This window comes from Oncorhynchus tshawytscha, linkage group LG19, assembly GCF_018296145.1.
Source record: "Oncorhynchus tshawytscha isolate Ot180627B linkage group LG19, Otsh_v2.0, whole genome shotgun sequence".
Lineage (NCBI taxonomy): Eukaryota > Metazoa > Chordata > Actinopteri > Salmoniformes > Salmonidae > Oncorhynchus > Oncorhynchus tshawytscha.
Genome location: NC_056447.1, coordinates 8,382,054 through 8,398,888, shown reverse-complemented (window position 1 = coordinate 8,398,888; position 16,835 = coordinate 8,382,054). Strand labels below are relative to the sequence as shown.

General features: G+C 41.6%; 1 protein-coding gene across 4 annotated transcripts in view; it reads left to right on the top strand.

Moving 5' to 3' along the window:
* Window positions 1–16,835, top strand: part of sin3aa (SIN3 transcription regulator family member Aa) — a 33,267-nt gene that overhangs the window by 3,301 nt on the left and 13,131 nt on the right. For 2 of the 4 annotated variants that reach the window (XM_024379027.2, XM_024379023.2), the window contains exons 1-7: window positions 11,469–11,696; window positions 13,412–13,625; window positions 15,208–15,369; window positions 15,513–15,619; window positions 15,725–16,019; window positions 16,166–16,417; window positions 16,515–16,667. In XM_024379027.2, coding sequence (XP_024234795.1) covers window positions 13,443–13,625; window positions 15,208–15,369; window positions 15,513–15,619; window positions 15,725–16,019; window positions 16,166–16,417; window positions 16,515–16,667 — 1,152 coding nt within the window. In that variant the 5' untranslated portion in view covers window positions 11,469–11,696; window positions 13,412–13,442. Of the gene's footprint in view, window positions 1–11,468; window positions 11,697–13,411; window positions 13,626–15,207; window positions 15,370–15,512; window positions 15,620–15,724; window positions 16,020–16,165; window positions 16,418–16,514; window positions 16,668–16,835 lie in introns of those variants that run through there. The other 2 variants (XM_024379025.2, XM_024379024.2) reach the window with 2 other exon arrangements.

Genomic DNA, 16,835 nt, shown 5'->3' with positions numbered 1-16,835 from the left:
GGGGATGTACAATATTAAGTTTTAAATTCTCACTGAAGTTTCTAGCCACAATATCCAATTTGGCTAGAAACTTCAGCGAGAATTTGAAACGTAATATTGTACATCCCCATTGAGCAGTGAAGACTATCACGTGATCCAGATGGTATCAATATTAAAGTTATTTCTCATGTGGGCTGCTATCCTAATACAAAATAAAATCAAGTGGGATGGAACAAATTGGAGATTGTGACCACCAATGTTCCCTTTACATTTTGGGGGCCCTGAGCAAATTGTTGGTGTTGTGAGCAGAAACTTGAACATTGTGAGAGTTTTGTGCTGACTTCCGGTGTGCGTTTATAGTGAACACTGAGGTTGTACCTTTACAATTTTAGACCGTAGCCAATATGCTATTGTGGCTATTTGAGCATAATGTAGGCCTACCAACAAAACATTTTTACATGGAAATAGCTTTTGATTTCTATGAAATAGCCTATGTGGTGTTCAATGCAGGCCTACATTACATGAGACTTTTAAAAATGTTTTTATATTATATGAAGGGCTTGCCATGAATTCATGCATTTTGACTTGGTCTGTAATGCCATGGGCCAAATAGGTAACTGTAAATTGTATTGTTGTGTGATGCAAGAAACCACTAACAATATACAATGTATTATTATTATTACCATACAGACAATGTAGGCTACCCCTCTCTTTCTTGGCTTATTTGCATAGTCAAGCCTGTCCCCAAATGCAAGACTCACCCTTTTTTTAATTTAACCTTTATTTAACTAGGCTAGTCAGTTAAGAACAAATTCTTATTTACAATGACGGCCTAGAAACAGTGGGTTAACTGTTCAGGGGCAGAACGAAGATGTTTTACCTTGTCAGCTCCGGGATTCGATCTACCTGCTGCCCCTTTTAATTAAGACAAGCTTTTTACCTGACTGGCTTTTCAAAGACAATTTGAAATGTAGCCTACACGTTTTGTGCTCTTGTAGGAAGCAATAACTTCCCATTGCTGACCTATACTTGTCTATAACTGGGCAAATAACTCGCTAACTAGCAAAGAATATGAACAAATGCGTGCACACTCGCGGCTCTGAACTGTTCTAAAAAAGTGCATTCACTCGCGGGTGATTGAAAGACTGCTCAAGGGATAACCCTGCTAATAACATTGTATTGGCTCTGCTACAACAACATCAGACTCAATTTTGCGAAGTTAGATTTGTTTTCTTTAATTGAAAAGGGGATGATATAATGTTGATTTGATCACAGAAAAAACGTTGATCTATATAGTGAAAACTAATGGGGTGAACTCAGTGAAGTTTAATCTCTTGTCTCTGCTCAGCATTTCTTCTTCGTGGCAATCAGTGGTGGTGCGCAGTTAAGGGAACATTGGTGATCAATACTGCAAATTATTTATCCCTTGTTCATCTACATAACATCACTGACTTTTACAAGTTTTAACTAGCGCCATGCAGTTGCCAGCTAGCCAGCATAATGTACGCTAGCTGGGAAGGGTTTATTGGAACAACTGACTGAACCGAATACATTTTACTCTCAGCTATTCGACATAAGTGACCCATTTGGGCATCCTGCGTGAACGTAAAGCCTCTCCCCAGCAAAAACTGCGCCTTCTTCAAATGCAATTTTCTTGTCAGCTTGTTTGTAATTTACAAATGACCTACATTCAAGAAAAGTACAACATGTAAAGATTACTTTTCAACATTGCCTGCTGCCAAGCGTTCGCACTACTTAGACAAATGTAATATTGTAGGGCTTCCCAGATGCCCATTTTCATGACGGTGTTAACGTTGGCCACTGGAGTGGTAACGTTAGCTACCAACCAGAACATAGAATAGCCAATAACACTATAAAGTACAGTTGAAGTCGGAAGTTGACATACACCTAAGCCAAATACACTTAAACTAAGTTTTTCACAATTCCTGACATTTTAATCCAAGCAAAAATTCCCTGTTTTAGGTCAATTAGGATCACCACGTTATTTTAAGAATGTGTCAGAATAATAGTAGAGATTTATTTAAGCTTTTATTTCTTTAATCACATTCCCAGTGTGTCAGAAGTTTACTTACACTCAATTAGTATTTGGAAGCATTGCCTTTAAATTGTTTAACTTGGGTCAAACGTTTTATGTAGCCTTCCACAAGCTTCCCACAATAAATTGGGTGAATTTTGGCCCATTCCTCCTGACAGAGCTAGTGTAACTGAGTCAGGTTTGTAGGGATCCATGCTCGCAAATGCTTTTTTCAGTTCTGCCCACAAATATTGTATGGGATTGAGGTCAGGGCTTTGTGATGGCCACTCCAATACCTTGTCTTTGTTGTCCTTAAGCCATTTTGCCATAACTTTGGAAGTATGCTTGGAGTCATTGTCAATTTGGAAGACCCATTTGCGACCAAGCTTGAACTTCCTGACTGATGTCTTGAGATGTTGCTTCAGTATATCCATATAAGTTTCCTGCCTCCTGATGCCATCTATTTTGTGAAGTGCACCAGTCCCTCCAGCAGTAAAGCACCCCCACAACATGATGCTGCCACCCCTGTGCTTCACGGTTGGGATACTGTGTGTCGGCTTGCGAGCCTACCCCTTTTTCCTCCAAACATAACGATGGTCATTATGGCCAAACAGTTCTATTTATATTTCATCAGACCAGAGGACATTTCTCCAAAAAGTACGATCTTTGTCCCCATGTGCAATTGCAAACCATAGTCTGGCTTTTTTATGGCGGTTTTAGAGCAGTGGCTTCTTCCTTGCTGAGCGGCCATTCAGGTTATGTTGATATAGGACTCATTTTACTGTGGATATTAGAGGTCGACCGATTTAATCGGACTGGCCGATTTCAGGTTTTCATAACAATCGGTAATTGACATTTTTGGACACCGATTATGGCCGATTACATTGCACTCCACAAGGAGACTGCGTGGCAGGCTGACTACCTGTTATGCGAGTGCAGCAAGGAGCCACGGTAAGGTGCTAGCTAGCATTAAACTTACCATATAAAAAAACAATGAATCTTAACATAATCACTCGTTAACTACACATGGTTGATATTACCAGTTTATCTAGCTTGTCCTGTGTTGCATATAATTGATGCGGTGCCTGTTAATTTATCATTGAATCACAGCCTACTTCGCCAAACGGGTGATTTAACAAGCGCATTCGTGAAAAAAGCACTGTCGTTTCACCAATGTGTACTTAACCATAAACATCAATGCCTTTCTTAAAATCAATACACAAGTATATATTTTTAAACCTGCATATTTAGTTAATATTGCCTGCTAACATGAATTTCTTTTAACTAGGGAAATTGTCACTTCTCTTGCGTTCTGTGCAAGCAGAGTCAGGGTATATGCAGCCGTTTAGGCCGCCTGGCTCGTTGCGAACTGTGTGAAGACTATTTCTTCCTAACAAAGACCGTAATTAATTTGCCAGAATTTTACATAATTATGACATAACCTTGATGGTTGTGCAATGTAACAGCAATATTTAGACTTAGGGATGCCACCCTTTAGATATAATATGGAACGGTTCTGTATTTCACTGAAAGAATAAACATTTTGTTAGTTTCCAGATTTGACCATATTAATAACCTAAGGCTCATATTTTGGTGTTATTATATTATAATTAGGTCTATGATTTGATAGAGCATTCTGAGCAGTGGTAGGCAGCAGCAGGCTCGTAAGCATTCATTCAAACAGCACTTTCCTGCATTTGCCAGCAGCTCTTCGCTGTGCTTCAAGCATTGCGCTGTTTATGACTTCAAGCCTATCAACTCCCGAGATAAGGCTAGCAATACTAAAGTATCTATTAGAACATCCAATAGTCAAAGGTAAATGAAATACAAATGGTGTAGAGAAAAATAGTCCTATAATAACTACAACCTAAAACTTCTTACCTGGGAATATTGAAGACTCATGTTAAAAGGAACCACCAGCTTTCATATGTTCTGAGCAAGGAACTTAAATGTTAGATTTTTTACATGGCACATATTGCACTTTTACTTTCATGCATTATTTAAACCAAATTAAACATGTTAAATTATTTATTAGAGACTAAATTGATTATTGATGTATTATACACTGCTCAAAAAAATAAAGGGAACACTAAAATAACACATCCTAGATCTGAATGAATGAAATATTCTTACTAAATACTTTTTTCTTTACATAGTTGAATGTGCTGTCAACAAAATCACACAAAAATGATCAATGGAAATCAAATTTATCAACCCATGGAGGTCTGGATTTGGAGTCACACTCAAAATTAAAGTGGAAAACCATACTACAGGCTGATCCAACTTTGATGTAATGACCTTAAAACAAGTCAAAATGAGGCTCAGTAGTGTGTGTGGCCTCCATGTGCCTGTATGACCTCCCTACAATGCCTGGGCATGCTCCTGATGAGGACAGTCTGTGGTGGATGGAGCGAGACATGATGTCCCAGATGTGCTCAATTGGATTCAGGTCTGGGGAACGGGCGGGCCAGTCCATAGCATCAATGCCTTCCTCTTGCAGGAACTGCTGACACACTCCAGCCACATGAGGTCTAGCATTGTCTTGCATTAGGAGGAACCCAGGGCCAACCGCACCAGTATATGGTCTCACAAGGGGTCTGAGGATCTCACCTCTGTACCTCACACCATGACTGACTCACCGCCAAACCTGTCATGCTGGAAGATGTTGCAAGCAGCAGAACGTTCTCCACGGCGTCTCCAGACTGTCACGTCTGTCACATGTGCTGTGTGAACCTGCTTTCATCTGTGAAGAGCACAGGGCGCCAGTGGCGAATTTGCCAATCTTGGTGTTCTCTAGCAAATGCCAAACGTCCTGCACGGTGTTGGGCTGTAAGCACAACCCCCACCTGTGGACATCGGGCCCTCATACCACCCTCATGGAGTCTGTTTCTGACCGTTTGAACAGACACATGCACATTTGTGGCCTGCTGGAGGTCGTTTTGCAGGGCTCTGGCAGTGCTCCTCTTGCTCCTCCTTGCACAAAGGCTGAGGAAGCGGTCCTGCTGCTGGGTTGTTGCCCTCCTACGGCCTCCTCCACGTCTCCTGATATACTGGCCTGTCTCCTGGTAGCGCCTCCATGCTCTGGACACTACGCTGACAGACACAGCAAACCTTCTTGCCACAGCTTGCATTGATGTTCCATCCTGGATGAGCTGCACTACCTGAGCCACTTGTGTGGGTTGTAGACTCCGTCTCATGCTACCACTAGAGTGAAAGCACCACCAGCATTCAAAAGTGACCAAAACATCAGCCAGGAAGCATAGGAACTGAGAAGTGGTCTGTGGTCACCACCTGCAGAACCACTCCTTTATTGGGAGTGTCTTACTAATTGCCTATAATTTCCACCTGTTGTCTATCCCATTTGCACAACAGCATGTGAAATTTATTGTCAGTGTTTCTTCCTAAGTGGACAGTTTGATTTCACAGAAGTATGATTGACTTGGAGTTACATTGTGTTGTTTAAGTGTTCGCTTTCTTTTTTTTTGAGCAGTGTATTAAGATAAAATAAGTGTCCACTCAGTTGTTGTAATTGTCATTATTTCAAAATTGTATATATTTCTATATCTTTTTAATTGGCCGATGAAATGGTATCAGCTTTTTTTGGTCCTCCATTAATCGTTATCTGCGTTGAAAAATCATAATCGGTCGACCTCTAGTATGGTCATATACCTTTGACTATTGGATGTTCTAATAGGTACTTTAGTATTGCCAGCCTAATCTCGGGAGTTGATAGGCTTGAAGTCATAAACAGCGCAGATACTTTTGTATCTTTTTCTTCCAGCATCTTCACAAGGTCCTGTGCTGTTGTTCTGGGATTGATTTGCACTTTTCGCACCAATGTACGTTCATCTCTAGGTGACAGAACGCGTCTCCTTCCTGAGCGGTATGGCAGTTCCGTGGTCCCATGGTGTTTATACTTGCGTTCTAAAGTTTGTACAGATGAAAGTGGTACCTTCAGGCATTTAGAAATTGCTTCCAATGATGAACCAGACCTGTGGAGGTCTACAATTTATTTTCTGAGGTCTTGGCTGATTTCTTTTGATTTTCCCATGATGTCAAGCAAAGAGGCACTGAGTTTGAAGGTAAGCCTTGAAATACATTCACAGGTACACCTCCATTTGTCTCAAATGATGTCAATTAGCCTATCAGAAGCTTCTAAAGCCATGACATCATTTTCTGGAATTTTCCAAGCTGTTTAAAGGCACAGTCAAATTAGTGTATGTGAACTTCTGCATAATCTGTCTGTAAACAATTGTTTAAAAAAAAATTACTTGCCAAAACTATGGTTTGTTAACAAGAAATTTGTGGAGCGGTTGAAAAACAAGTTTTAATGACACCAACTTAAGTGTATGTAAACTTCCGACTTCAACTGTACAAGTAGTAAATACAGAGCGTTTGAGTGTTTTGCTCTGTGTGTTCAGAGCGCACACTGGACACTGGCCAAGGAGTAGGGTTGATCCGAGCATTCTGACCTCAACTCCAACTTCTGCAGTCAAGCACTCAAGTTAACTGACTTAAGTTGGCTAGCTTGCTAGCTACTTCCAGACACAAATGAGCAATCCCCTCAATCTGATCATTTTAGCCCTAGCAGAGCTAGTTAGGCTGTTTTACATGTTATTTAGAGTGTTGGTGACTGACTGTGCTGCTAGCAATAATTTAATTTAAAAAATATGCAGATGTTTACTGACACCGGTCATATTCTACAGGTGTTACGTGTTCATAAATTCATCAGTTATTCTGTCCTCTGTCACACTCAGACGAGAGTGCTCCGAAATCGGAGTAGATAGCCAGTGAATTTACGAACACACCCTTGGACACCTGGTCCCCACAATTTCCCATTCTTCCACACCGAATAGCCTGAAGTCTAGGTTGAAGATGGTAAGAAAGACAATGGTATTTAAAAAATAAAAAATGAACAGATTGACAGTAAAGCAGTTATGGTATGTGTGACCCCTAAGTAGTTAACTGAAATTCACTACAATTAAGTTTATTATTCACTTTGATGGCGAACTTCTTGCTGCTACCATTCACTCCCAGTCGTTCAGAATGCGAAAGCTGGTTCCTTGTTGAATAGTGGCACTACACATAGTATTTCTTATTTATTTTTGCATTGTGTAATTACAGAAAATGTACATATATGCAGTAAGTGGAATGACTGTTTCACAGTATTACTGTGATTCGCTGAGATATTCGTCTATTGATTTCTCCCAGCAGGGCATCGATTGTCAAAATGGAAAAGCTGTTTTGATTTTGTGTCTGGGCTGGAAACGCACATCAGGTAGAAGGAGAAGATGGGAGGCAGATGTTTCTTTTGAAACTGATGGAGCGTTGAGTGGAGATGAGTGAGAAGAAATGCATTGCAGTGGTGAACAAGAAGGGAAATAAGAAAAGCATGGTCATGGAATCTAGTAAAGCCTTGCTCTTACTTTTGGACCGAGGGCGTGATCTGGGAGATCCGTTTGACATCTCGAATATCATAGATGCGTTGGATAAGGTTGATAACAAGAAGTGGGCTTATCTTGATTTTTTTGTGTGTCCGAAGAACAGAAGGGAGCGTGCTTTGCAACTGAAAAATATATTGAATTGGAATGTGTTGCATGTGTGGATCTGTGTAGCAGGGCACCTATCAAGGGGGTTATCTTTGGAGGGGCGCTAGAAGTGTGTGCAAGGGATGCAACTGAAAAAGTAGATGCAGTAGTTAATGCACACCGACTGTCCTGTATGGTGGATGGAGTAAGGAAGACCACTCCATCCATTATTTTGTACTTTGAAGAAGAGTCTCTTCCTTTGTATGTACAGTACCAGTCAAAAGTTTGGACACAGCTACTCATTCAAGGGTTTTTCTTTATTTGTATTAATTCTACATTGTAGGATAATCGTGAAGACATCAAAACTATGAAATAACACATGGAATCATGTAGTAATCAAAAATGTGTTAAACAAATCAAAATATATTTTAGATTTGAGATTCTTCAAATAGCCACCCTTTGCCTTGATGACAACTTTGCACACTCTTGGCATTCTCTCAGCCAGCTTCATGAGGTAGTCACCTGAAATACATTTCAATTAACAGGTGTGCCTGAAGTTAATTTGTGGAATTTCTTTCCTCCTTAATGAGTTTGAGCCAATCAGTTGTGTTGTGACATGGTTTGGTTAAAGACCAAGTCCATATTATGGCAAGAACAGCTCAAATAAGCAAAGAGAAATGACAGTCCACCATTACTTTAAGACATGAAGGTCAGTAATTCTGGAAAATTTCAAGAACTGAAAGTTTCTTCAAGTGCAGTCGCAAAAACCATCAACCGCTATGATGAAACTGGCTCTCATGAGGACCGCCACAGGAAAGGAAGACCCAGAGTTACCTCTGCTGCAGAGGATAGGTTCGAGTTACCAGCCTCAAAAATTGCAGATCTAATAAATGCTTCAGAGTTCAACAGATGCATCTCAACATCAACTATTCAGAGGAAGCTGCGTGAATGAGGCCTTAATGGTCGAATTGCTGCAAAGAAACCACTACTAAAGGACACCAATAAGAAGAAGGCTTGCTTGGGCCAAGAAACACGAGCAATGGACATTAGACCGGTGGAAATCTGTCCTTTAGTCTGATGAGTCCAAATTTGAGATTTTTGGTTCCAACCGCTGTGTCTTTGTGAGACGCAGAGTAGGTGAGAACGGATGATCTCTGCAGTTGTGGTTCCCACCGTGAAGCATGGAGGAGGTGGTGTGATGGTGCTTTGCTGGTCACACTCAGTGATTTATTTAGAATCCCAGACACACTTAACCAGCATGGCTACCACAGCATTCTGCAGCGATACGCCATCCCATCTGGTTTGGGCTTAGTCCCACTATTATTTGTTTTTCAACAGGACCATGACCCAACACACATCCAGGCTGTGTAAGGGCTATTTAACCAAGAAGAGTGATGCAGTGCTGCATCAGATGACCTTGCCTCCACAATCCCCCGACCTCAACCCAATTGAGATGGTTTGGGAGGAGTTGGACCACAGAGTGAAGGAAAAGCAGCCAACAAGTGCTCAGCATATGTGGGAACTCGTTCAACATGGTTGGAAAAGCATTCCAGATGAAGCTGGTTGGGAGAATGCCAAGTGTGCAAAGCTGTCATCAGGGTAAAGGGTGGCTACTTTGAAGAACTTCAAATGTAAAATATATTTTGATTTGTTAAAAAAAAAAAAAGTCTACTAAGTGATTCCATGTGTTATTTCATAGTTTTGATGTCTTCACTATTATTCTACAATAGGAAATAGTAAAAATAATAATAAAAGAAACACCCTTGAATGAGTAGGTGTCAACTTTTGACTGGTTCTTTATATTTAGGCTATGCGAGCTAACCTGTAAGAGGCTTTGTGCTCAAACCCATGCAGTGTGATTAATGTAAATATGTGAAGTGTATGTTGACGGGAGGAGTATTATATGCCATTTGAGGCAAAATGCTGCAATTGTGGTGGCGAGCATGCGCCCGAATGCAGGAAGTGCCCTGTTAGGGTGAAGGAGACAGAGGTGGCGAGAAGAGTGGAAGGCGGCAGTAAAGTTTAAGAAACCATGGTATTTGGATTAGAGAAATTAGTAAATGCTACTCGCCAACAGGATCCTGACATGTTGCATGTTAAATAGGTGCAAACGTATTGGAAATCTAAGAAAATAGGCAGTGTTGTGTGGCTTAATGTTTTTTGGCATTTCAAGGAATCCTGTTGCTGAATGTTCCATCCTGTAGGGATGTGATTTGGACTATGACTGAAGGAGTGGGATTGGTTTTAGGATTTAATTTTGTATTGTATTTTTTTCCACGTAGTTTATTACCCGTATAGTGTGGCAGCATACACCTTTAACCTTTGTTTGCAGGCTGCCATAATACCAGAGAAGATGGCTTTGTGGCTGTGTTTATCTAGTGAAAATAGGGTAAAGTGGCCAATGTAGAAATCACTCTATATTCCTGGTTGCAAAAATGTGAAACATCTCTATGAAAAAAGATGCACTGAATAGTGTAGGAAATCATTGTACCATAGTTGGACTAAAACCAAGAGTAAAAGGCTCAAGTGCGAGTTTCTGCCATGTTACAGGAGAGTGGGGAGATTTTGTCATAAATGACAATGTGTCAATGTGAATCATTTCGGATATTTCAGGGGTATTACATTAGTTGTATAGCTAATATGCGGTGTTTGTAGATCAACAGGTGAATGAACCTACAGGAGCCAAGTATAATCATGGCTGGGGTCATTTTTGCTGTTCTCCAAATAGTATTGTTTTTTTAATTGTATAGAAATGCAGTAAATGAGCTTCAACTTTGAGATATCCTTCAACTTCACTAAAACTCCAACTCTGGTTATGGCCGTGCACTCATCAGATGAAGGATATCAGTCAAACAATCAGGTATTTTAAACAGTTATTTGTGTATAACATTAGCTCAAATTGCAATGATTAACGTTACATGTCGACATAACTTTCTCATAACCCAGCTAAGCAACTCACGTATGGCAGGCTATGGAACCATCGGCATTGGGTAAGGAAATGTGTGTACTGTTGTAGATACCAAACCAGCTTATTAATTGAAAACAAGGGTTTTCTTTGTTAACGTGACATGACGGACATCTGCATTCATCCATGCGTGCTGACAAGATAGCCAATGCAATGCCTGAGGCAGGAATATTTAGCTAACCAGCTAGTGCACCCATTGGCAGGCAGCTTGTGGTCGGTCATTCGGTGTTCAAACAAGATAGCTGAAAAAGGAGAAAAATGTAACTCCGCTAACTGGGTAGTTGGGGCTAGCTAACGTTGGGTAGTTACTGCCTTTGCATACATTCATTCTGCACAATGCTAGTGGGTGAAGATTAAAGTCAATTAAGGCGGTTTTCATAAATGGAACAGATTAGCGACCTATCCAGCATTACAATTGGAGTTAGCTGGTAATACATTTCCCCCCAAAAATGACAAACAAATACATGGCTCTGGCTAGCATACAGCAAGGTCAGCTGCAACCAAGGCAATTTTTGTAGTTAGCTAGCTTGCTTCGTTAATGGAGGAAATGCTATCTAACAACCTAAAAAAAATGGAGGCTTGATAACAAGAATAGTGTTGAGGATTTTATAGAAATGTTAAACTAAGTATATACATTATTAATTAGTCTAGTTATTACGGCGGTGATCTGCATGTGGTTTTATTTGCATTCTCGAATGCAGCTTTCCGACGCTCGCAACCCGGAACTACCAGAACGGCTTTGTTTACAAACATTTGCGAGCATTTTGTTCAGTCTAATTTTCGAATGTTGTGTGCGCGAGGGTTGCGGGTGAAAGTACAGCCCCTTTCCAGTTAATATTTGAGGGACTTCTCAAACTGCCAATAATAACTACAATACCATCCCACTTTGCCGCTTCTTTCGAGTCCCCACCAATAACATTGTTCAGTGGGTGGGAAAGAGAAATACACAATCGTGGCCACGCCTCTTGTTTAAGAACCGAGCGGAGGTTGTTTTCTCTCGAGGATAATTTTCCTATTGCGGTCCTGGGCGGTGATTGTTCAAATACTTATAGCTGTTTAAATTATTTTATTTACAAAAGTATATGCATGCTCCTGTTAGTCTTTTCGGCTTTCAAAGGTTTAAGTTTATACCCACGAATTGACTGCAACTTTAACGTGCCTGTTCAAGTCTGTGTTACGAGGGCAGGGGGTGAGTTCATTTGTCAAGAATTGAAAAAACAATCATTGTTTCGTTTGAATTAGCTATTTCCCGATAGCAACTTTGATATAGCTAGCACTAAAGGGAAACTGGCGTGTGGAACGGTACTTTCAGTCACTACTGAAGTTCTCTTTAGCACAGATTTGAGGAAAAAGGGTGGTAAAATTGGCTAGCATGTGAATATTTTGCAACGCTAACTTATTGTAGATAGTCTACCGTGCTCCACTCGGATTCTCAATGTGTTGTTTATGTTGTATGCTAGCAAGACAGTTTAGCTAACTAACACACCTACCTACCTTTGCAATGGACACAAATTGGTAGTTTGCGAATTTTTAAAAGGCACCGTTAATGTCATCTTTTGTTGTGGTGGTCTTATCTATGGCATTTGAAAACTAACTAGTTGACGTTAGTATGTATTCTCTAAAGCACTCAATACTTGAGTCGTTATCCAAAGGCGGGCACTGGATCGCTTCGTCTTGTAACTCGGCTACTCGCGGTCGGTGTTCTGAAATGGTGACAGGCCGCAAAGCGGAGGGGGAGGGTGGAGGGGACTGGCCATTACTTTCAACTTGAAAATAAGGCCGAAGCTATTATTGTGGCCAATACACTTGCACATGAGCCGTTCTCCTTTATACGTAACTCACAATGCCTTTTATTTGGGAAACGCTGGTGGTTTGTTTGCAAGCTAGTCATGTGGCTACGATCAAGATACACAGCATAAGTGGTTAACTAACTAGTTTGTAACGTTAGTGTGTTGGCAGTTAGTTACCTACCCGATTGAAGACGCTTGCTAAGTTAACGACATGTTGGCTAGTTAGCGAGTCGGCCAACCGAGGTTGTCTAGGTAGGTGGCACTTACCACGTGTGTAGATTAGCCACAGATGAATTGGCATATTCATTCAATATAGCTAACGTTAACTCAACTTTTGCTAGCAAGCTTGCCATTTTCCTAGCATAAATGTAGCATTGTGTAATTTACAGGAAGGAGCCTGTCCGAAATGTTAACCAGCTGCTAGCTAGATATTTTATTACATCAAAATGCTTATTTATTGGAACCTTTCGTTACACTAAGAAAGTAGAAATCTCATAGACTATTGTTTTGTTATCATACGAAAATGCAGGAAATAAATCACTACCACGGTAGCTAGATCATGAATGGAATGTAGCAAGCCAGTCACATTCAATCATGGGTGTATTCATTTACCTCTTCGAACGGAAACCGTATAAGAAGCAAACGAAATGGGGACGAACCTTCCTGAATTTGTCCAGTAGAAACTCTCGTTTTTATTGCAAAACATTTTCCGTTAGGAATAAACGGTTTCTGTTCTGCAAAGTAAATCGGCGTAATGTTTTGAATACACCCCAGTACTGTGGCGTCGCTTCGATTATCAACTCGGAGTTCTGCAGCATGCCTTGGCTGCTTGGTTGTTTTCTGTCTACATAGTATTGCAACACGTGCCACTCGTATTTTCATGTCCATGTTTAGCTTCAGATTCAAATGACAACTGACACACTCATACTTTCTTCCCAGCATGGATGTTTGAAATAAATAAATCCTGTTTGTGTATTAAGTTAAGGCTTACATTTTGTTATGTATACCTTCCTACCTGAAAGTACATATATTCTTGAGTGAAAAGGTCAACACAAAAACGGCCCGGTAAATACATGACTACCCAGACGCCATGCTGAAGTTGTTTCGTCCGCAGGTCTTTCAGCCCCCTCGAGCATGAGTTCAAAATGAAACGGCGCTTGGAGGAACAGGAACCGGTATTTGCGTCCCAACAGCGGCGCCTCACCTGCAGCACGGAGGCTTTCCAGCACCGTGTCCTGGCCCCGGCGCCTGCCGCATACGAGGCCGTGGGCGACAGCATGCAGCCTACCGCAGGCAACATTCAGTATTCTGTCCCACAGGGCTACCAGGTACGCAGGGCTACACACGCAACCAAGTTTTACGGTTTAATAGGTTTAACTGCAATTTTTAATAATAAATGAGCAGTAACTTCCCTAATTGTGATATTCTGTTGCTCTGTACACTTTGGAATGATTTAACAATTGATCAATCAATTCCAGAACTGCATTCATAAAACAACCAAACAATCAGTAATTTCCTCCCCAAAAAATAAATGCCTTATATGCATGTGCACTACTGATCAAAAGTTTTAGAACACCTATTCATTCAAGGTTTTTTATTTATTTATTACTATTTTCTACATTGTAGAATAATACTGAAGATGTACAAATTATGAAATCACACATATGGAATAATGTAATAACCAAAAAGTGTTAAACAAATCAAAATATATTTTATATTTTTGATTCTTAAAATAGCCACCCTTTGCCTTGATGACAGTTCTGCACACTCTTGGCATTCTCCATATTATGGCAAGAACAGCTTAAATAAGCAAAGATAAATGACAGTCCATCATTACTTGAAGACATGAAGGTCAGTCAATCCTGAAAATTTAAATAACTGTTTCTTTTTAAGTGCAGTCGCAAAAACCATTAAGGGCTATGATGAAACTGGCTCTCATGAGGACCGCCACAGGAAAGGAAGACCCAGAGTTACCTCTGCTGCAGAGGATTAGAGTTACCAGCCTCAGAAATTGCAGCTCTAATAAATGCTTCACTGAGTTCAAGTAACAGACGCATCTCAACATCAACTGTTCAGAGGAGGCTGCGTGAATCAGGCCTTCACGATCGAATTGCTGCAAAGAAACCACTACTAAAGGATGCCAATAAGAAGAGGCTTGCTTGGGCCAATAAACATGAGCAATGGACATTAGACAAGTGGAAATTTGTTCTGGAGTCCAAATTGGAGATTTTTTTGGTTCCAACCTCTGTGTCTTTGTGAGACGCAATGTGAGTGAACGGATGATCTCTGCATGTGTGGTTCACACCGTGAAGCATGGAGGAGGTGTGATGGTATGCGGGTGCTTTGCTGGTGACACTGTCAGTGATTTATTTAGAGTTCAATGCACACTTAACCAGCATGGCTACCACAGCATTCTGCAGCGTTACGCCATCCCATCTGGTTTGCTCTTAGTGGGACTATCATTTGTTTTTCAACAGGACAATGGCCCAAAACCTCCAGGCTGTGTAAGGGCTATTTGACCAAGAAGGAGAGTGATGGAGTGCTGCATCAGATGACCTGGCCTCCACAATACCCCGACCTCAACCCAATTGAGATGGTTTGGGATGAGTTGGACTGCAGTGAAGGAAAAGCAGCCAACAAGTGCTTAGCATATGTGTGAACTCCTTCAACACTGTTGGAAAAGCATTCCGGGTGAAGCTGGTTGAGAGAATGCCAAGAGTGTGCAAAGCTGTCATCAAGGCAACGGGTGGCTATTTTAAAGATAAAATTATATATTTTAAAATATTTTTATTTTTTTAATACTTGTTTGGGTTACTACATGATTCCACATGTTTTGATGTCTTCAATATTATTCTACAATGTAGAAAATAGTACAAATAAAACCAATTTGACTCTGTGTCCCCCCTACAGGTCCCCACGGTGCCACAGACCTCGAGTGGTCATGTGCACACCCCTAGCCCAACTGTACACCACCACAACCCAGCGGTCCAGCCCCACGGGCTCCCTGTGATGCAGTGCCACGCTCACCCCCCTGCCTCAGCCCAGGGCCAGCAGCAATTCCAGAGGCTCAAGGTGAGACCTCCTGGGCCCCCCGTTTGGTGTTTTCCAGGCCAGCCTAATGAGAGCAATTTAGATTTTTTTCTGAAATATAATCAAATAAGACCCAGATGAACAGTGATCATACTTAGAGTGATGGATATCTTTCTGTCTCTCAGGTGGAAGATGCTTTGTCTTACCTGGACCAAGTGAAACTCCAGTTTGGCAACCAACCTCAAGTCTACAATGACTTCCTGGACATCATGAAGGAGTTCAAGTCTCAAAGGTGAGGTCATTCACGATTGACATGTAAGGTTTTGCCTCTCTCTTACTCTAGCATGACGAAAGTTAACTGCCTTTCAAGCAAATATGTTTCTCTGTTTCGTCACAGCATTGACACTCCAGGGGTGATAAGCAGGGTATCCCAGCTCTTCAAAGGCCACCCCGACCTCATTATGGGATTCAACACCTTCCTGCCACCGGGCTACAAGATCGAGGTTGCGACCAACGACCTGGTCAATGTAACCACGCCGGGTCAGATCCACCACATCACCCCTCACGGCATTTCTGTCTCACAAATCCCCCTGTCGGGACCACCCACCCCGCACCAGCCCCAGGTGCCAGCCCCCACCACCACCTCTGCACCACCCCCTCCCACACAGCCAACCCCTACCAAGATGAGCAAGGTGAGTGGGTGAAAATATAAATATTACACATTATTTGCCTGTATTATGTTTACCACTCTGTTTTCTCAGTCTGCTAGTCCAAAATGTTAAATGTTAGTTTTTCCACAACATGATTTTATATACATATTCGTTTTGTCTTTGTCTAGCAGCCACTGCAATCTCCAGTCCTCACGCCAAGCAGCCAGCCCAATCCATCCATCCCCGCCTATGCCTCCCCCCAATCCCCAACCCTGCAGCCCCACACACCGATCAGTGGCACGCCCAATGCCCCTCCGCTGCAGAACAACCAGCCTGTGGAGTTCAATCATGCCATCAACTACGTCAACAAGATCAAGAACCGTTTCCAGGGTCAGCCGGACATCTACAAAGCCTTCCTGGAGATCCTGCACACCTACCAGGTCAGCAGCCAAACCACATTTTCCTCTTAGACCACCTATCACATAATATTCCAACTGGAGCATTCATAATAGCAATGTTTTTCTTTGTCAACTCTAGAAGGAGCAGCGGAATGCTAAGGAGGCAGGAGGGAACTACACCCCAGCCCTGACAGAGCAGGAGGTCTATGCCCAGGTGGCCCGGCTCTTCAAGAACCAGGAGGACCTTCTCTCTGAGTTTGGCCAGTTCTTACCAGATGCCAACAGCTCGGTGGTGAGTAGAGCACAAAGCATTTATCTGTGCCCTGAGAATCTAAACTGAGTATACAAAACATTAACAACACCGGCTCTTTCTTTGACATAGACTGACCAGGTGAAAGCTATGATCCCTTATTGTCACTTCTTAAATCTCCTCCAATCAGTGTAATTGAAGTGCAGGAGA